A 21,799-nucleotide genomic window follows, 5' to 3' on the forward strand; every position below is an offset into this window, starting at 1 on the left:
TTGAAGAGTTACGCATATATTGGCAGAAAATGCAATGTAATTATTCTGTAGACCTACAATATATAATTCTTTATAAAAATGTGAGAGAGTCTTATAAAACTTGTTAAATAGTGAAGCATGAAAAGTAGTATACTCAGTGGTATTCTTCATATGTTAATGTGGCAAACTAATGTGATCTGTATGTCACGTTGTCTTCATAGGTAAGGCATAAATCCTCAAGGAGAGTATATGCCATGAAGCTTCTGAGCAAATTTGAGATGATAAAAAGATCAGATTCTGCATTCTTCTGGGAAGAAAGGGATATTATGGCTTTTGCTAATAGTCCCTGGGTTGTTCAGGTATAGTGATACTGCTTTTATAATACTGTCATTATAAAATAGTGTCATTATAACACTGTATGACTTGGAATTACATGTTTTCATTTTCAACTTTTCAAACTCCCTTTTTGGTTATATTGGTCTATTAGGGAAATACATTATTAACATTAGGAATGCTGTACACAACAAATAGCAGATATTGCACTTGCTTCAAAACTGTATTTTGTCATAACATTTACAAGATAAGCTATTCTGTTTATTAGCCTACTCTGCAGTAATTCTTTGAGGCATCCAGCATATCGGAAAGATACGTTTAAGACACAGCTTCTGTATATTCTAATTTCTGTGTGTATATTTGATGGCAAATTGTGCCCACTCTGTGGTGGGGTTTTTTTTTTTCCCTCCTCATTTCAGTGTTATCACTGACAATTTTTTGGGAGGCATTGCTGCCTTGGAAGTTTTGTAAGGAAGTGTGCCTGAAGCAATCATCATGCATTGTGTGTGCATGTTAACTTGTTTGTTTAAACTGTTCTTACCCTTAAGCAAGTAAAATCTTCTGTTAAGTTACAATAAAACAAAATAATTCAAGATTTACCTAGATCAAATAGGTAACTACATTACTACCTGTCTGGGAGTGATTGTCCAGAATAGTACTTTTATGATTTTCAGAAAGTTTTCGGTTAGGAAACTTAAATCTCTTTGCACTACCCATGTTAAACAGACCATTGACAACTGAAAGGGAAATATTTTTACCTAATTGTTTAAAATTTAGGCTCACTTTGTAAATAATAAATACATTGACAATAGAATAATAAATAGCAATAACACAAATATAATTGGGCAGATGTTTGCAATACCCATAGTTTCATTTTACATATTGGTCAACTAACATCCCAGTGAATAAGGAAGCATTTTGTTCTCTTATGCAATGAGCATTCTTTGAAATGATCTCAAAACTTATTGCACCAAATTCATTAATCTTAATTTGTAACCAGGACTCTACTGCTTCCATTGTAATATAAAGGGACAGAAGATCTGGCTGATATTTATTCTAGAGATTAATTCCTTTTTAGGAGGACTGCTGGATGATGCAAAGTTGCTGCAGTAGTTGTAGCAATTCTGTTACTCTGTACATCGGTTTGTGCAGAAATTCCTTTGATTTCCAACAAGCAAAAGATTAAAGATAACTGGAACATTCAATGACTTGTTTTTTGTTTATTTGATTTTTACAGTTATTTTATGCATTCCAAGATGACCGTTACCTCTACATGGTGATGGAGTACATGCCTGGTGGGGACCTTGTGAATTTAATGAGCAACTATGATGTTCCGGAGAAATGGGCAAGATTTTATACTGCTGAAGTTGTACTTGCATTAGATGCAATTCACTCAATGGGTTTTATACACAGGTGAAACAAAAAAAAGTGTTGTTGCATAGTGTTGTTTTATTCCTGGTGCTGCCAGAATGGCTTCAGTAATTGCTTAGGTAGTTTTAAAACTTATGATGTTACTTCTTCATTATTATTTCATAATTATTCCATCTTTATGACTTCAAAGGTTCTTGTCATCAGAAACTGCAAGTCTGAGGTGATACGGTCAAAGTAAAGGTTTTCCGCAGGCTGATGTTCCGCAGTTTAGGGAGTAATAAAATTGTCCCACTTTACAAAGAGACACAAGAACTGAAGTGGTATGAACGTGTTGACCCCAAAATAGTTCATGTGGTGGTTTGTGTTTTTTTTTGTTTTGGGGTTTTTTGGGTTTTTTTTTATTATTAGAAAAACCTGTTTTGGGAATTTGATAGCAGTAGCAGCCACTGTTAGGAATTATTAACTCTCTGCTCTGCATTTGAAGCCTCAGTTGGCATCAGTGACCCATTAAACAAGAATCTGTGAACAATATGAGGAAAATCTCCCAGCCACATGTTTTCTTGTAAGGGGCAAAATGGAAAATTGAGATGCAGAGCAAAGGGACTTAGTTTAGTTTCCTATTATGTAATTGCTCTAAAGTGAAATGTAGTCACTTCTCAGGTTGAGAAGTTTTGTTTTTGATATTTGAACTTCTATCTGTTGTTAAGTTTCAATTGTATTAACTAGGAGCAGAAGAATAATTTTTCCAACAGAAGATACATGAAGAGTTTGAGGAAGACATAGCATATAAATTCTCAACTTGTTAATTTGTCCAGAAGATCAGTGTTAGCACGTAAGCTCTTGCAAAGAAGCAAAAGCAAAGCAAAACAAACTACTGATCCATTGCTTGAGTAGGATCTAGAGCATCATTAATTATGTAACTATGCTACATCTAATGGATAAATTATCTGACTGAAATGAACCATTTGTACATGTGTATTGCAAGCCTTAGAAAGCAGGCATTAGAAGTTGCCAGCAGCAAGTTTTTTTTCCTGAAAATTTAGATTATTTTGACAGCAGCAGATATTTAGAATTTGTTTTTCACTGGACTTAGCCTGTTCAAATCTGAGGAATGAAAGGAAACAGATGAAAATGTGGGCCCACTGCTTAATGGAACAGGGACCTTATGACAATGACAAAGGACATGGAAACAGCTGAGGCTGCTGCCTTTGCCTCAGGCTTCGTTGATAAGGTCTGCTTTCAGGCCTCTCAGATCCCTCTGTCTAGTGGCAGAGCTTGGGAGAGTGAAGCATTACTGTGGCAGAGGAAGATCAAGCTGAGTCGCAGTTATGTAAACTGGACGTACATGTGTCCAAGGCACCAAGTGGGATACACCAAGGGTCGTAAGGGATCTGGCCAGTATCCTAATGATACTGCTCTCTGTCACCTTTGAAAGGTGGCAGCCACTGGGAGATTCCTGATGACTGGAAAGAAGCAAATGGCACACCCATCTTGCTTCTAGAAGGGAAAGGAAGGGAGGACCAGGGGAACTGCAGGCTGATCAGCCTAAGGGCAGTCTTTGGGAAGCTTACAGAGTAAATTCTCAGGAAAGCATTTCCAAGCACATGGATGGGAAGGCGATAGGGAACAGCCTGCATAGATTTACCAAGGGTAAAGCATGCCTTACCAGGTGCCTTCTGTGATGAGATGATGGGCTGCACTGATGAGGGGAGAGCAGTATGTGTTGTTTCTCTTGACTTTGGCAAGGTTTTTGATATAGCTAGATTGGAAAGATATGGTTTGAATAGGTAGAACAACGGGTTGTGCTCAGTATTGCAATGTTCAGCCAACAGTCAGCTACCAGCAATTGATTCCTCAGAGGATTAGTACTGTGATCAGCACTATGTTTTCATTCACAACCTGAACAGCATTCAGGTGAGACAGCATCAGTCATCAGCTGCCCAGCAGGACTTTATAGAAAAGGTGGAGCCACACTTGAAGTTGCACACCAAAATGATGAAAGGCAATGGATGACACAGGTTGCAGCAAGGGAATATCTACCTATTCATTAGGAAATATTTTTTCACTGTTAGAGTGGTCAAACAGTGAAGAGACTCCTAGAGAGGTTGTGGAATCTCCATCCTTGAAAAAAATTCAAAACTTGACTGGATTTGACCCTGAGGAACCTAATACAACTTTGAAGTTAAATCTAACTTTGTTAGTTGTACTTTGATCAGGCAGTTGAACCAGGGGTCTTGCAAAAATCCCTCCCAACCAAAATTATTCTGCAAGTATACTGATACATTTCCACTGCACTTTATTTCACAGTTATGGCCAGAGCTCTTTGAGGTCCCAGAAATATACTTTCTCCTGAAATTCATGTTATGCTTTCTTGATAATTGTTTCCTACTATTATTCTGCTTCCGTATATTTAAAAACATTAGATGTGCTGAACTTTACCAGTTACTTTATGAAAACTTCTTTTCTATAACGGAAGTACTTTGTGGAAAAGGGCATAAGGCAATACTCCTTTTGAGCCATGGAAAAATATTTGTTCACATTAATATAATTCTAAAAAGGACATCCACTTGTTCCCTTAAAATAGAAGTGGTACAGAGAAGCTGCTATGTTTGCAAGGTCTGTTTGAGATTACTAACTCAGAACCAGAATGGATTTTTTTCTGTAGCTGATCTTAGCGGAGAGGTACTTCAACCAGCTAGTGCTTTTCAGGAACTTAAGGTTCAACGTTAATGTCTAGATTTGTTGAATTTGGTGATTTAAGACTGTATTCCCATATCCATTATATTTTTTTAAAATGATGTAGTTCAGCAGTCTATGTGTTGGGCATGATACTTAAAGAAGGCAGAATAAAATGGAGGAAATAGTGGTGCTTTCATGTTGGTGTTTTTCCTTGCAATGTTACATCTGAAAAATAGTTGACTATTATTGTTTTCATAAGTTAAATTCATTTATTTACTTTTAAACAAACATATTTTTCTCCTTTCAGAGATGTGAAGCCTGATAATATGCTGCTAGATAAAGCTGGTCATTTAAAACTAGCAGATTTTGGTACTTGTATGAAGATGAACAAGGTAAACGTGTTTTTAATTTTGTTTTTCTGTTTGTGAAAGGAAAATATACTTAAAAGTGAAATGAAAATATACTGAACACTTTTTGTGTAGATGACAAGAGTCAGAAGTTCTACTCTTCCCATTACTATTCTTTATGCATCTTATTCAATGACAATGTAGAATGCAGAAATGGTTCTTGAAGTAGGGACTGTATCAACTTCTATGCTATTTCCTAGAGAAATTTTCTGAAGTCAAGTCTTTGATTGTCTCTGGATTATTTATGTGTTTGGTTATCAAAAGTTAATGCAAAGAAGTGAGATTATTTTTACATTGTATGTCACTAATGAAAGAATCAAAACTGATGTACAAGTCACTGAATCCCAGTTGTACTTATTAGCCATATGCTGATGTAGCAAAAGAGCAGTTCTGAAGAAAACACGTTAAAGAATGCCGTAGAATGATTTATTTTTTAAAATACATCCTGAGGTCACTAAAAAAGTCCCCAATTTTACAACAGTATTTAACATGCTGTGAAGCACTGTTGTTCCCTACTCTTGTTGGTTTGTGTCAGGCTGCACATATATATGAGGAAAAAAATCTGAAATACATGGTGCTTAATAGAGTCTCTGTAATGTGTACATTGTGTTCTCAACATGTTCCAGGATCTTTGAATAAATCACTGTATTTAGCTGCTTTGCCATAAATGAAAGGCACCAATGAAACCAAGTGCAGGTTATGTGTACAAATTCACGGAGTTACCAGAAGTCACAAACAGTCCACGCTTCAGTGGAATAGCTGTCACAAAATTTGGTTTTATTTTGACTTAATGCACATTTATCCTTGACTGATTGTGTTCTTAACAATGAGGAATTTTGGAATACAGAAAAACATTATCCTAACATTTAAGCTGTAAGTGCCAAAAAAAGAAAAAATATTACAAAACTTTAGTATATATTAGCATTACAGAAGTAAACTTGTGTCAACACCACCTTACATTTTGTGCTGTTCTAAGTAAAGCTAGCTGAGTAGTCTTGAGCCTCATCTTAGATTTCTGTAGTCTTTTGAAAGAGCAAGGTTGCTCTGTGGGAGAGAAACTGCTCGGCATGGGAGCCTAATTTAGGTGCGTTCTGGATGTGCTGCATGCGCAACACTGGATTTGTATTTGTTATATTTACTTAGTTACATATTTTTATGCAAGTTTTTCTACTGATCCATTTCTGGGAATGGCATAGGATTATTTCAGAAGTGTTTGAATGGGACTGGAAAGGGGCACGTGGTTGCAGCTTCAGCATTCTGGATGCCAGCTCCAGTGTGACTGATCTCTGTTCTGTCAACCCTTTCTCAGGGGTTTGAGAAACACCAAATATTCTCACCTGTTACCTGTTTTGAAGTCTGCCTACTTAGAGTTTCAAGGCCTTGTCTACATTCAGTCTTCCTGGCATTAAGTGTATTGGGTTGGAGGCGAAAAAATTGCATTTTAGCTGATCCTTTCAGCAAAATCCCTGATGTTGACCCATTTATGCTAACAGTGGAGCTTTGCCTGTTTACAGTACTTCCTGTCAGTATATGACACATTTATACTGGCACAAGCACGAGAGGCTGTGCGGTGTTTACAGGGCCTAGATGCAATTCTGATTACTACTTGGATATTAACTGAGGTTTTTAAAGTAACTCTGTGTTTGACAGATCTGGTGCTTTGTTCTGGATTTAGTAGCTTAGAATCTAAAAATGTTAAAATACCCATTCAAAAAAGAACATTTGTTGACCAAAGTTGACATTGAACTGCTGATATTGCTTAGGCTGCATAAACTCTTGGAAATGGCTTGCAATTTTGGACCTTATGTTTGGGCCTGGCTGTTTTCCTCCTCTTTGTAGGAAGGTATGGTACGATGTGATACAGCTGTGGGAACACCAGACTATATCTCTCCTGAAGTATTGAAGTCCCAGGGTGGTGATGGTTACTATGGGCGAGAATGCGACTGGTGGTCAGTGGGAGTCTTTTTGTATGAGATGCTTGTAGGTGAGTAGTAGGATAATCGGAATTGACTACACTGCTTAACTAGACTCCGTGTTAAAATCACTATAGTTTTTAACTGTTTAGTTTATTACTCTTCTGACGTAAGCTGTGGTTTACTGATCCTGGTATTTACAGAATATGTTTTAGAAATACCCTGGCACAGTTTTCAAGCATTTGTCCTTGCCTCTTGTTGACTTAGTTGCTTACATTGTTGCATATCTAATTCAAATATTATAAATCAAGTCTACAATACTTTTGATCTGCTTTTTAATTTTTGCATTGCTGCTTTTTCAGGTGATACACCTTTTTATGCAGATTCTTTGGTTGGAACATACAGTAAGATTATGAACCATAAGAACTCCCTTACTTTCCCTGATGACAATGACATTTCTAAAGAGGCAAAAAACCTTATTTGTGCCTTTTTAACTGATAGGTAAGAGTTAAAGTTTACTCAAAATGAAAGTAAGCCTTTGTTAAGAAAATTTCTTCTCATGTTGAAAGAACATATATGTATTCATTTTGTATGGGTTTCTAAACTGCTCAAGAGAAGTGGAACTCTTATTGTCTTGGCACGAATGCAATGTAACTTTTCCCATTTAGATGCTGCTGTAGTGAGGTGTATTTCTGATCTCTGAATGCATTTCTGTTAGTTGAATGTTCTTCATAGGAATTGGGCTTTATTTTTCTCTGAACTACAGCAATGTAAGAAACTGTTAGCCATTTGCTTAAAGTACAGAAAGGCTGTTTTAATTGTTAGTGAAGAATTTTTTAGAACCTCAGTCTAAGTCTTTAAGTTACATTGTCTACTCTGAAGTAGTGTTTTGTCTAACCTGAAGTAGCAGTTACTAAGTGATGTCACTGCGAGCTAGACAGGCAGTAGCATCAGTTTCATCTTTTTTGGTCCCTGTATTTGGGAGACGAGTCACCAATGGTTGCTGCTGCTCTTCGTGGTAGTAGCATGTATACTGGGGAAAGCAAAATGCTGCCACTATGGGTATGTCTACCCTATAAACTTAGTTTGAATATGAAGCATTACTCCTTAGTAACAGCTACTGTTACATTGGTCTGTGTTGCACAGTGATGAGGGGCACACAAAACAGGTTTCTTTTGGATGAAGCTAAAGCAAAAGATGCGCTTCAGGAGTTCCCCTAATGCACTCCCAGCTCTTAGTGGGCATTCAGGATCAGGGTAGAGTCAGCCCACAAAACCCTGTCTGAAATGTGGGTGTTAGGTCTGTTTTGTTTTGTGAGTACACTCCTGTTGTACCCACGCTACTTATTAATATAAACATAACTGTGGCTTGAGAACTGGTGCTACGAAAGAGAGGGGCTCTTGCATTTGGGATTCAAACAACAGCATGAACTCCTGGAAAAAGTGGAACCTAGCTGCTGCTTGGCAGCTGCCTAGTCAATCTGCGATGGTGGAAACAGTAGTGGCAGGACTTCTTGTGGACCAGACTTAAAACCAGACTGTGTTCTGAAATGTAGCTGCTGTGCTCCTATAAATATCTTCATATGAAAACTTTGAGATATGTATTTCTTACCTTAGGTAATTTTTTATGTTTGTTGTTAGATTATGCCTTAGAATGAGTCTTTCCTTCAGAACAATTTATGTGATCCATGCTTAACCAAAACACTCTTTAACAGGGAAGTGAGGCTAGGACGAAATGGTGTAGAAGAAATTAAACGGCACCTTTTCTTCAAAAATGATCAGTGGGCTTGGGAAACTCTCAGAGATAGTGAGTATAATACTTTTCTCGGAGACCGTAACCTGGCTGACTTATGTATTATATTAGCAAAAGGACTGCCATATTTCTTCTTAATGGAATTTAAAGTTTTATTTACTCCTGTACCAAGGAAAGAGATTTCTTAGGCACCAAAGAAAAATTCCCCTCCCAAAATTCTTGATTGTGTCACTTGAGTAATACAGTGATCATTATCATACTATTTGCCTTTTTTTCTAGCTGTAGCACCAGTTGTGCCTGACTTAAGCAGTGACATTGACACTAGTAATTTTGATGATTTGGAAGAAGACAAAGGAGAGGAAGAAACATTTCCCATACCAAAAGCATTTGTGGGCAACCAACTTCCTTTTGTAGGATTTACATACTACAGCAACCGTCGGTATGTATGCAGAAAGCAAGCTAATGGTATATTCTTTTGTCAGCAGCTGTTTCTGACTCTTACCAGCAAGTATTTAGATACAGGCCATTTCAGATTCTTATTAATGATCCAGAATCCTAATAAATTATACTCTTTTGACATTTAGCTAATGATAACCAGTACTGCTAGTCATCAGTACCTTAAAATATCACACTGAATTTGTGAATGTCTTATTCTGCATTAAGAATATTATATAGTGGGGCTGCAGAAGCTAAACAAGAAAAATCCACTGTTGCTGCTACTAGGCAGAGCTGCCTGCAGAGCACTAAATTATATATGTAGAGTCATGAATCAGGGATATGAAGTGTCACTTTGTTTTACTGCGAATTACTGTTCCTGAGCTGTATATGAAGACTCCATACTTTACATCAGTGTTTTAGCACATGATAAATTAAACCCTGGCTTACTAGAGAGAAAATATTTTCTACTTGCCTGTTACCTGCTTCATAATTTGTTCCTTTTTTTTCCCCCCAAGTACTCATCCATTGCAGAGATTGTAATTGATGCCTTACTGTTTTCACTGTTGCTTAGAAGAGTTTAAATTACATCAGTTAAAATTATATTAATTTATATATTCGACATTATTATTATAGGCACTATGGATAGCTAATATTTACATTAAAAAATCTCAATAACTTTTTCTTACTTTGAAAGCTGCTGTTAATTGTAGTGGGTATCAGTCAGGCTTAAAATGGGCTAAAACTTCTTGTAGACCATGTCAGGTAGAGAGCATTAGTTTTAATTGCATTTCTGGATAGGAAAGCCTTAAAGGAAATAAATCTGGTTTTCATCCTTGGATAGTGGAACCACCACTTTTCCAAGCCTGTGGTGAAATTCTTTCCGTCTCTGCAAAGAGTTGGATTTGTTGTTGCTTTCTGCATAAAATTTAGAGAACTAAGTGGCTGTGTTTTACTGTCATTGAAGAACTGCTACTAAATACTACCATAATTTTGTAGGCCTACTAGGACTAAAGTGCTGTCCTAGAGCTGAATTTTGTCCCATAATACTCTGCTGGTGTGATAGTCTTGAAAAGGCTGAAGCGAACATTCATACTTGCTAAACCTGTAATCGTAATTTTTATTGCCTTTTTGTATTGAAAATAGTTCAAACATTTAAAAAATGGCATATTTAGAAAAAAGTTGCACATTTATCTCCACCCTCATTCAATTTAATCTTGTTCATGTATGCTGGAGGGTTTAAAGAAACAGAAATCTAGGAAAATGATGTGACTTCTGTCCTTAAAGGAAGTAGTACGATCTTTGAATATAGAATGCTTTCTATAGCTGTAATCTCATTGATTGTACACTAGGAAATATGGTTGTTTATTACTGAACTTCACCTATAACAGATTTTGGAATACTAGCTGAGAACACTTTGCAGCCCTATCTGGCTTGTGTTGTTTGCTTCTGGATTCTGATGGAGCTGGTGCTGTGCCTCGTTTAAATATCACATTCTCACTGCTCAACAGCCCTGGAGTGCAAAATATGGTGGCTTCAAGACACCAAGTCCTTTTCCGTAGGGAAATGTTCCATTTTTCGATCTGTCATTTGATTATCGGAAAGCAGTCTTGATGTTTAATTTCACCTTGGCTTTGGAGGTGTCTTTGATTTTACCCTCCTTGATCTTTTGGAGAGGTTTTTGTATATGTGAAAATATGTGTGTGACACAAAAAAGATGATGCGTCCATCTTCCTCAGTGCATGTGTTGGAGAGTTTTTCCTCACATGATCTGATGAAGTTAGAGATAGAGATAGACGCTTTACATCTCTCTAGATCAGTTATCAGGCCAAGAATATCACATCAAATACCAAAGGAATTTGAAGATAGTAATTTGTATTTATTTACCTGACTTTTTCAGAATCACGGCAAGTAGAAATCTGTGGTATTTTTAGAAAACACTTTATGTAAAATAAGAACACTGGCTTCAGGGCAAACTTTTTGTGTGTGGAACTCTTAGTAACTTTGTTGGAAGTTACACAATCTCTGCAGAGTTTGCTTCATTGCTGCTACTTGCTGCATAAGTGCCTGAGTAAATATTTATGGGATGGAAGCCAATGAGAGTGTTGTAACCATGGAAAGCAAAGATTTTTAACGGTTATTTAAAAAAAGTGGTTGTATTAGTGTTTGGCAGAAATCCTTTTTTTCTGGAGGTCTTCTACTGCAGTTTTCTACTTTACCCTTTACAAGAAATTATGTGAGGTTTTCAATTAAATATGCTTAAATCTTAAAAGTCTAATAAATACAGAAACGAAAAAATCTGATTATGTTACTATTTGTTTATCCACATTTTGGAGCAAAAAATCTGGAGGTTATGTTTTAGGATGATTGTATTCTCTGTTTTCATAACCTTCCTTTTAAACAACTCTTAAAATAAAACTTTCAAAATGTTGTTACAGGTATTTAGCTGTCTCTGCAGAAAATTCCAATGATAACAGAACAGGCTCCACTGTGGATAAGAGTGTGGTATGTCTCACTGATTTTCAACTTTTTTGGATCCTAGCAAAGAATCTATTGCATATATGGGAATAAACTGTTTGAGTTCTAAATGTCTCAAATTATTTTAGTGCTTGGAATATGAGAAATCAACGTATAAATTTTAACTGTTTAGTATGGACTGCCTATTAAAGTTATAGGAAAAGCAGAATTTCAGTTCTTCATATAACATTAGTTTTCCTGGATTGGGATAAAATAGTTGAAACTGCATACTCCTTTTGTGGAACTGGATTCACAATTTTTATCTTTAGAAATATCAAAGTGTGTGTGCAGTATTTTTAGAGTACCTTAGTGATGCCAGGCGTACGCTGGCTTTGTGGCAATGATGGAGTCTGGATGCAAGTGTGACGGGAAGCTTGGGCTTTCCAGCAACCCACCAGTTTAAGTCTGGAGCTGGATTTCCTGTGAACTAAGTGGGAGGTGGCAGATAATGTACAAAGCTTGGGTATTCTGCTCCTTCCCAAGGGTGCCCCACAACCTATTGGGAACTGGGGCACTGAGGATCTGTGCTTATAGAGTAGTTCACCCTAGCAAGAAATGTTCAGGAATTCTTTCAGTTACTGCTTCCCAAGCGTCTTGGCAGTCAGGTTTCCAGGAAGGTATGCTGAGGTATTGGAAACAAGGCCTGCTTGGATTCTGTGTAAGTTCTGGTGTAAATCAAGCTATTTCCTTAGAATGGTCTGATATTTTACAAATTGCATTCTTTCCAGAAGAAAACACTGTCAAAAATTTTATAATTAAAAGAAATCTTCTTGGCTTTGACTGTGCTTTACTTTGTTAGTATCTTATTCTGTTATGTTTTCCATTTAAAGTAGAAGAGAAGCTGATACCAATGCATGTTCCCTTTTCTCTTAAACTTGCAATATAAAGATTTTAATGATATATGGTATTACCCAGAGAAAATTTGTAAAGGACAGGGGAACTGATTATGTACTTCATTGGGATAACTGGATTTATTAAGCATTGAAGTGTCTTGATTTCTTTATGTATGTTCATGTGTTCCATCAGTTTTATTTTCCTCATAAGCATTTGGCTGTTGATATGGTAAAATTAAAAACAGAGCCAGACTTTCAAATATTTGCAGATACATAAAGCTGCATGCTGGCCTTTGGTTGCCTTTGAAGAGAGTTATTGAATGGACTTGGTGTGATTAGTGGGATACAGGCACCTGCATGTAGTTTAAGTTCCCTCAAGAGTCGTGTCTGTATTGTCAGGTGTATTTGAAAGTCTTGTGGTTTTAACAGTTTTGGGAGGTGAAGGTCTGGAAGGATATGAGTGATATAGAGAGGTTTAAATAAATGTTATATCTTACTACAAGGTATTTTTGCCCTACAGTTCTTTCTCAGCTGTTTTTCTTTCATTACATGCTGCAATGAAAACGGTAATGTTGACATATGGTTAGCAAATTAATTAGTTCTGGGAATATAACACAAGATGTTACCTGGTCTATCTGCATTTTGGCATGATACTGAGTGTCTTCTGGGAGAAACTGAATGCCAGCAATTTCCAATAAATTAATTGTATTTCGCAAGTGTGTAAAACAGAATTAGGCCATGAAGTTGGTGAAAAATGGAATTCAGTGTCCTTTAACTGAATTTCAAAACCCTTTGAAGATCTGATTATTTACTTTGGTTTAGTGCTACCATAACCACCTGTAAACAGTTCAGATATTAAGAAAGAGGAAATGAACAGATTTTTTTTTTCCAGTGAGTCTTTGTTTTTCTTCATGGTTCAGGGTGCAGAACCAGATGCCATGGTGATTTAGGGGCAGGGAGAGAGGAAGCGGGGGAAGTATGGCAGTTCCAGAGGGATTTTTCTTGGCTACTTTGCTCTAGGTAGGCTTTTCCATATTCCTTTCCTCCCCTGCCTCCTACTCAGAATGGAAACTAAGAACAAACTGAAACATAAAGGAATAGCTTTTATACTGAGTTAATTGTAACTCAGGATTTTCTTAAGGTATTATTCGTCTATTGATATCAGATTGTGCAAAACTTCTCTGGAAGCCTGTTGCCTCATTGTTGTGGTTTAACCTGGCCGGCAGCTAAAACAACCACACAGCTGTTTGCTCACTCCCTGCCCATCCAGTGGGAAGGGAGAGAGAATTGAAAAGACAAAAAAGGTAAAATTGTGGGTTGAGATAAAGACAGTTTAATAGGACAGAAAAGGAAGACAATAATAATAACAGCAACAATGATAAAAGAATGTACAAAGCAAGTAATGCACAGCACAATTGCTCACCACCTGAAGCTGATGCTCAGTTAGTTCTTGAGCTGAACCACCTCCTGGCCCACCCCCCAGTTATATACTGAGCATGACATCATGTGGTATGGAATATCCCTTTAACCAGTCTGGGTCAGCTGTCCTGGCTGTGTCCCCTCCTACCTTCTTGGGCACTCCCCACCTTCTTGTTGGCAGGGCAGTATGAGAAGCTGAGAAGTCCCTGACTGCTTGGCAACAACTGAAAAATCAGTGTGTTATCAACATTGTTCTCATCCTAAATCCAAAACGCAGCACTATATCAGCTACTAGAAAAAAAATTAACTGTATCTCAGCCAAAACCAGGCCACTCGTATGAATGTAATTAGATTGCTGAGCAAACTTAGGCCCCTTGGGGTACAGCGCTATAAAGCATCGAGAAACAGAAAGAAGCAAGAGGAGGCAATAGAGGTCCAAACTAGTAGGAGTCAGTACAGAAATGCCTCTGTTGCCAGATATTTTTTGGAACCTGTTCATCATGCATCTCATTTAAGTCCTTTGTGCAGCCTGTCTGGAAGGGCTATAAAATAAGTAACCAAGAAATGGAAGAGGAATTATGTTAAAACTTCTTTATCCTTTATTTTTGTGCATTAGCTGTGGTCCCTTTTTACTGAAGTGAGAGCTAGCCTTTAAATAGTCTTACTTCTTGATTTCTCAGTGGTTCATACCAAGGAGATAAATGTGTTGTGTGCTAGTCCTCCTTCCTTTCTCCTCAAAGTTTTGATGTAGAGGCCATCTTTGTGGTTTTTGACTACAATCATTGTCTCATCTACGTGGTATTATGTTGTATGTCACACCAGTAATTGGTTTTCAAGAGCTGTTCTTTAAGTGCTAAGCAGTCTATTTCTTCCAGTCTTTCCTTGTTCTCTCAAGGCTTTGTGAGAGGTAGTGGTAAATATATAGAACAGAGTGGTGAATATATAAAAAATACGTAGTTTCGGCTTAGTCCCCAGTCGCCATGACTTCTCTGAAGACTTCAGAGCAGCTTAAGAACGTGGAAGAAAGAAAAAGAAGGAAATGAGAAAGGATCTCAAGTTCTCGAGAGCACCTCAGTGCTCCATGCTTTATTTCCTTACTACAATGGGAAGGAGAAGAAATCTAAAGTAGGAAGTAAGAGAAATGCCTGCCTGGAAGCAGGCAAAAATAATCTCACCTATAACTTTCTCATTTAATATGGATAAAGCGTGCTATAAAGTTTCCAAACTGAAATCTTAGTTTAGGACTGTACAGAGGGCAGTCTTTGCTGAGAACCCTTACTGTTGCTATCAAGAAAGGAGACAAGCCTAATTTGTCTCTTTTTCATGATCTCAGTGAGCAGTTTTAGTTTCTCTAAGCATATTTTGTGGGAAAAGGTGAAAAGGAAGAGGCAGACGTAGGAGGAACTGTTCCGTCGTTCCTTTTTCTGGGATGATTGTGCAAAAGGAGTCGGGTTAATTGTCAGAGTTTTTGAAGTCAGAACTAGGAATAAGAAAGCAAAAGGTCAGAACCACTTGAACACCTTGCTTTGAAGAGAGTCTAGGTTAGGACTGTAATTCTTGTCTATGTAGTTCCAAGAGTGTTGAGGGAAATGTGGGAAAGCTAAGGCTGAAATCATGACAAGATCAGCGAAAAGGTTTAAAAGAGTGAATTGGCATGGGCTTGATTTAATGAGCTGCCTCAAAGTTGACACCATCTTGATAATTGAGGATTTTCCTGATATTGGAGTGGAATTATTGTGTCCAGAGATGCAGTAAAAGGTAGATATTTTCAGGCTATGTGAAAAGAATGATTTTCTGAATTTATCTTGCTGGCAAACAGTCCAGGCTATACTGTAATGTTCTGTATTAACATCTGAATTTTGTTACTGTTTTCAAACCTTAGTACAGTACTAGCTGTAAAAACGATCTCTGACTAAATAGACGTTAAGAGCATTTTTCCCCCCATTGCTAATAACTGACAGGCCTGGTTCTGCTTCCTGAACTTGTTGAGAGCTTGAAGATGCATTCCAAAGTACATGTGGTGGTTTATGCTAGAAAAAGAAATTTTGAGGCTAAAATGCTTTCTTATATCTTTGCAGTACTATCTCTAGTCTGATTCTGAAGATACTTAAGGAGGATTTGACTTAGCCCTGTTAATTTTGATGGAACTATTTAGAACCCTAAAATTTTATGTGCATTCAAATGATAAAACTGCGTAATATTAAAGTTGTTTCTTGTCATTAACTTTTTGAGATTTTTTTTTGGATCGTATTTTAATAAGATAAAAATATACTGTTTGGATAGAAATGAGTAAGATGTGATACAACATAAGCAGCCCTGAATATTCTGAAATACTTTTTTGAAATCTTTAAATTTAATGCATGTTTTTTCATGTACAAATACATATTTAAAGCTGGAAAATATGCAGAAGATGATCTATGAGTTGGAAGAACAGCTACATAATGAAATGCAGTTGAAAGATGAAATGGAGCAAAAATGCAGGTGAGACTTTGAACTTTAATTGTTTACATAATTTAAATACATCTAACAGTTCAGTTCTGTATTACTGTTTTAGGGATTACCAGCATAACACTAAGTACTGTAGCAGGGAGTTCCAGGCACAGGTTTAAGTCATTCTAAAACAATATTTAAATGGTTTTCTTTAATATAGTATGAAGAAAATGTTTTATTTGGCATCCATGTAACACATACTCTTTCTGAATGCTTGAATAGTTGAATTTACCCGATACCTCTGAATTCAGATGTTTTATCAGACAGAGGTTCACAGTGATCGTGCTGATTTTTTTAAAAGCATAAAATACTATATATGTGTCATACATTGGATTATTAAAATTAACTGTCTGGTGCCTAAATACATGGTACTCATTGGAAAACCACATTTTTTTTTCCTGTGACTGATAGAAGAACAACTATTTGCTTTCTAAAGTCTTGTTTCTACCATGTTGAAGAAGTAGCTACATGAGAGTTTGCCTATTTCTTGCAGCTATGCTTAGGAGCAAGCAGTTGGGATTCTTCTTTTCTGATAATCAGAAATTTTTACTCAGATTAATGCAAACTAAATTCCTCTTCAGTTAGCTTCTCCTTTTGAAGTCTTGTTCAGAAGGCTTAAATAAAGCCAGGAGGCAACACTAGGTATAGGATATAGAAAGAATTTAGGCTTGTGAATTAGGACCATAGTGTAGCTATACAAGCCACTTATGTGGGAACTGGTAGCCAAAATGGTTTGGTGGGAATTTAGACTGTGTGACACTGTTGTGTACTTCAACACAACTTTATGTTCTGATTGCTTTCCACAGGCAGGATGTACGTTGCGTGAAAAATATTCAGTGACTGTCTTCCTACAGTACTACTGAAGCTGTCAGAGCACAACAGTGTGTCTTCTGATACGTCATAGTATTTACTGCTGAGTTAGTAGATAGGCTATATGGCTGTAACTGCTCCTTATTGTACCTGCCAGGTAACATTGCCTGGGTCCTTTTTGTTATCTCTTAGAAGAGGAACAGCTAGGTACAAAACTGCAATGGATGTGTCAGTGTCATTGCCAGTTAAATGAGGTTTTACTATGCGCTTAACCTCACACTCTCTCTAGTACTATGTTCTAATACATTGCTTCAGCAGGGAAACTTTTAAATAACGTTATTCCACTATCTTTATCCATAGTGGGGAGATGTGTACTGTTGAATTAATGAACCATTTTAGATATTTGGAAAGTTCACAACTAGAGGAAGTTTTAGCAGTTCACCAGGGTATTCTAATTTTAATGGTAGTCTGTTGTGTACATACACTGCTTTTACATTTGCAGATTAAGGCAGAAAATGTGGCATCTAAAGTTTTGCTTATATAATCTGCAGCAAAGTTGATAAATACTTAATAATATATTGTACAGATTATTTCCAATGATTTATTGTTTCCGTTATTTTCAAATGTTTATTACAAAATAGCATTAGCCAGAATATAAATGTTCACTGTAGTAATGGTCCCAAATTATTTCACTAGAAAAACACTGTGTAATGTATCCATGTCAAATATTACTAAAATGATTTTGTTCTATTTTTAGATCTTCAAACATAAAGCTAGACAAGATAATGAAAGAACTGGATGAAGAGGTAATTTTTTCCCTCACTGAAGCCTTCTTAGTTGGGTAAAGAATGTGGGTAGTACTTTCATGATTTAGGATATTTCTTCTGTGGCTAAAAAAAAATGTTCTGAGTTTAAATTTGAGACTAAACCATCACATTTCAATATGTAGCATTGGGAGATAAATTTTTATTTGTACACATTTTCAAAAACTTTCTTTCTGCAAGTCATGCTGAATTCTGTTTCCTCTGCTAAATGTTTTGCTTAGTCTTGCTTATTGCAATTTCTCTAGAGTTTATCAAAATCGTTACTCTAAAAATTAATGTACAGATGACTTCCTATTGAGTCCTTATGTTGTCTCTTAATAATTTTAATAGTTACTTAAATGCAGTCACATTAATGATAACTCTTCTAGTAATTTCATAAATTTGTCATGTAGAAGTTAAAGCACCATGTTTTCTGAAAACCTCTTCAAGGAAGCCAGAAACTCATTCATTGAAAGTAATGTGTCAGTTTCCTTGATTAATTTGTTGGAGAGTTACTGGTTTAGGGATCATTCCTTAAATTGTAAATAGAAATTACCAATGCTTTTAATTTTAGGGAAATCAAAGAAAGAACTTGGAATCAACAGTGTCTCAGATTGAGAAGGAAAAGATGGTATTACAACATAAGATAAATGACTACCAAAGAAAAATTGAACAAGAGAATGAAAAAAGACGAAATGTTGAAAATGAAGGTATGCTGTGTTGTCCAAACATTGACACTGATGAGATGTATGATGTGTTTTGGGGAATAATTTACTGCCTTAGCATCTTAAGTACTACACAACTTTAAAGGGATCTTTTCAAATAATGAACACAAATTTTGAGTTTATTTTTATTTGAATTTTAATGAGAACACAATATTTTTCTCTTATTTTCAAATTCTGTTCTCTACAGTCTGCACTGTTGTTTTGCAAGCACAGAATGTGACCTAAAAATGTATATAAGAAGCAAAAAGTCAACAAAAATTCTCTTATATGCCAAGAATTTATTTGAATGTATCTGTGTAAAATAAATAAATAAAACACTGAGGCTTTTTTAAATCTGATGTATTAATGGTATAATTTCTCTTTAGTGTCCACACTAAAAGATCAGATGGAAGACTTGAAAAAAATCAGTCAGCATTCACAAATGACAAATGAGAAGATAACACAATTACAAAAACAAGTATGTTGCTTCTGTTCATTGTCTTCATTATTTCTTAGATTTGAGAAGCAATATTGACCATTCAGATATAACAAAAGTGGTCCCAATAATTTTTATACTTGAGAATCTTGTCTGTTTTATTTTAACAGCTAGAAGAAGCAAATGATTTGCTAAGGACGGAATCGGATACAGCAGCAAGACTAAGAAAGGGTAATACAGAAATGAGCAAGTCATTAAGTCAGGTGGAATCACTGAATAGAGAACTGCAGGAAAGGTGCAGAGTTCTAGAAAGCACAAAACTGCAGGTGGAGAAGGATTATTACCAACTGCAAGCAGCTTTGGAGTCGGAACGAAGGGACAGAAGTCATGGATCTGAAATGATTGGAGAACTACAGGGTAATTCTTTTGTATTTACACTTTACCAAAAAGTTGTGATAACCCTACTTTATTAAATAAAGTACAGTTACATAAAGGGAGGAAAGCCAACCTGCAAACCCAGTGCGACTTAGAGCAGTTTCTGAAGACTGGATCTTGCTTCCTGATCATGTCTGACCATCTATTGGGAGGGAGGCTATCAAAATCAGAGTGGGAAACCACTGACTGTAAGTCTGTGGGGCTGCCCTGATTAAAAGTCTGAGTCCAGTAGTACAAAAATACGAAAAGCTGATACAGTGCAAGAGAAGACACAACACTCTGCCTTAACTGCCTTGGTGCTGTAGCCAAGTTGACGTACCCTGCGCTTTCTTTAATTTGCAGAGAAAGCTATTATGTTGTTTAATTGTGTTTGTTTTCTTTTATGATGCTTCTACATTACTTCATAAGCGAGATGAAGAGCATAGTAAGGGATGCAGGTGTGGAATCCCTTTTGTCAGGATGCTTGGAACTTCCTACCATTTGTACTTCTGATTCTTCATACAAGAAACTGTTCAGATACCTTAGTTCATGACTGTGCCTATGCTAATGGATCCTGGCTCTTAACTTGCCATTTTAAATCTTCCGTCTGCAGTATTGAAAATAATTTTCCATAAAGCACAATCTTTTGTTGAGGACTTTTGGGTGGTTTTGGTTTTTTTAAGGTAAACTTTGTTAGCACAAAGAACTATTAAGAATCAAGTTGCCTGTTTATTGTGCTTCAAATATAGTAAATCAATTTCAGTTGAATGATTGTAAAGTTCCCCTGAAATGACTGAGTTGTAGTTTGATCCAGTCTGTTGTTAATTGCAAGCAGGAAGTACAAATGGCATGAGAAGATTATTCTGTGCACTTCAGAATGTGTTTTTGACCACATCCAATTCAGCAGCCTGCTGGAAAAGGATCTTTTTCTGAAGGGTGTAGGGTTAAGGTGCTTTGCTGCTATATACCCAGATAGCTTTATGTAATTCAAAACCTCATACAGCTGTTTTTAAAAGCACATTTAAAATGAATGAGAAAAGCATAAGATTTAATAAGGCTTTCTCTTTTTTCATCTCATAGTTTCTTATATATTGCCAGGATGTCTCTTTATACTTAAAAATTAAGTGGACTGTACTGGAGACAGATGTATTTGAATTGATAGGTATATTTTTGTATACTGTATTTAAGGTATTAAGTGTCATATAGAGTGATCCAAATTATTTATTTATTTAAAAGGAGCTAATGCAAATTCTTCAGTCTAAAAATGTATAGTACTACTTCAGCTTATATATATATATATATATATGTATATGTTTCTACTTTGGCATGCAGATACAGAAATACATACACCACCACTACTACTATGGCTTTGAGGGAGACCTTATTGTGGCTTTTCCATACTTAAAGGGGGCTTATAAGAAAGATGGAGAGAGACTTTTTACCAGGGCTTGTAGTGACAGGACAAGGGGTAATGGTTTTAAACTGAAATAAAGTAGATTTACATTAGATATAGAGAAGAATTTTTTTACAGTGAGGGTGGTGAGGCACTGAACAGGTTTCACAGAGAAGTTGTGGATGGCCCATCCCTGGAAATGTTCAAGGCCAGGTTGGATGGGGTTTTGGGCAACTTGGTCTAGTGGAGGATGTCCCTGCCCATGGAAGGGGGGGTTGGAACTAAATGGTCTTTAAAGGTCCCTTCCAACCCAAACTGTTCTGTGATTCTACTTTAGTATAAACTTCCAATGCCACACAGGGTCTTGTGGTAGGTGCTGTAGGGGATGGGGCATAGTTCCTCTATGCATGGCAGAGCACTTGAGTCACAGTTAGGTGAATGCATACTGTATTAGTACCTGTAGATCTATTTGAGATTCACTTTCTGTGTAATGTGCCTTATCTACGTATTAGTGGAGTTAACATCAGAAAAGGTGTGTGTCGCATAGCACAGCAGAACTTGGATTAGTGGAAGAAATTTTGCATATTAGATGTTGGGAGTGATGGAAGGCAGGTACCAAGTTTTGCATGTGATTGTTTTTTGTGAATTATTACTAATGGCATGCATACGGAGCGGCTGAAAATATCAATTTCCTTTACAATGTCCAGCCTTTGCGTATCTGAAAAATTCGAAGGTGTAAATATTGTAGGGGCGCAGAAATCGATAAAGGTTGAAAAGCTTATTGATCTAAGTTGAGTAACTAGTATTGAATGATGCTTCATTTTTTATGGCAGTTCGGATTACAACTTTACAAGAAGAAGTAAAACACATTAAAAACAATCTTGAAAGAGTGGAAGCAGAAAGAAAACAAGCACAAGATATGCTTAATCATTCAGAAAAGGTATGGTAAATGACATTGAGGCTAATGTTCTTTGTCAGCTTTTAACTATATTTTCAAATAGTATTTGACATTGCTAAGTCCTGTGTTCTTGGTCTAATTCAGTCTTGTGTTAAAATGATTAACTAAATGGTGCTCATGTACGGTCTCATCAGGATGGTAAGTCTCACGAGT

At 36.5% G+C, this 21,799-nt stretch overlaps 1 protein-coding gene across 4 annotated transcripts in view; it reads left to right on the top strand.

Annotated features, from left to right (window-relative positions):
- Positions 1-21,799, top strand: part of ROCK1 (Rho associated coiled-coil containing protein kinase 1) — a 99,141-nt gene that overhangs the window by 42,217 nt on the left and 35,125 nt on the right. For all 4 annotated transcript variants that reach the window (XM_054815839.1, XM_054815836.1, XM_054815837.1 and 1 more), the window contains exons 4-17: positions 201-338; positions 1,550-1,725; positions 4,670-4,754; positions 6,609-6,753; positions 7,045-7,183; positions 8,397-8,488; positions 8,714-8,873; positions 11,308-11,374; positions 16,031-16,119; positions 17,696-17,744; positions 18,316-18,451; positions 18,832-18,923; positions 19,052-19,298; positions 21,522-21,628. In XM_054815839.1, the coding sequence (XP_054671814.1) occupies positions 201-338; positions 1,550-1,725; positions 4,670-4,754; positions 6,609-6,753; positions 7,045-7,183; positions 8,397-8,488; positions 8,714-8,873; positions 11,308-11,374; positions 16,031-16,119; positions 17,696-17,744; positions 18,316-18,451; positions 18,832-18,923; positions 19,052-19,298; positions 21,522-21,628 (1,722 nt within the window). The remainder of the gene's footprint in view (positions 1-200; positions 339-1,549; positions 1,726-4,669; positions 4,755-6,608; positions 6,754-7,044; positions 7,184-8,396; positions 8,489-8,713; positions 8,874-11,307; positions 11,375-16,030; positions 16,120-17,695; positions 17,745-18,315; positions 18,452-18,831; positions 18,924-19,051; positions 19,299-21,521; positions 21,629-21,799) is intronic.

This window comes from Grus americana, chromosome 2 (assembly GCF_028858705.1).
Source record: "Grus americana isolate bGruAme1 chromosome 2, bGruAme1.mat, whole genome shotgun sequence".
Taxonomy (NCBI): domain Eukaryota; kingdom Metazoa; phylum Chordata; class Aves; order Gruiformes; family Gruidae; genus Grus; species Grus americana.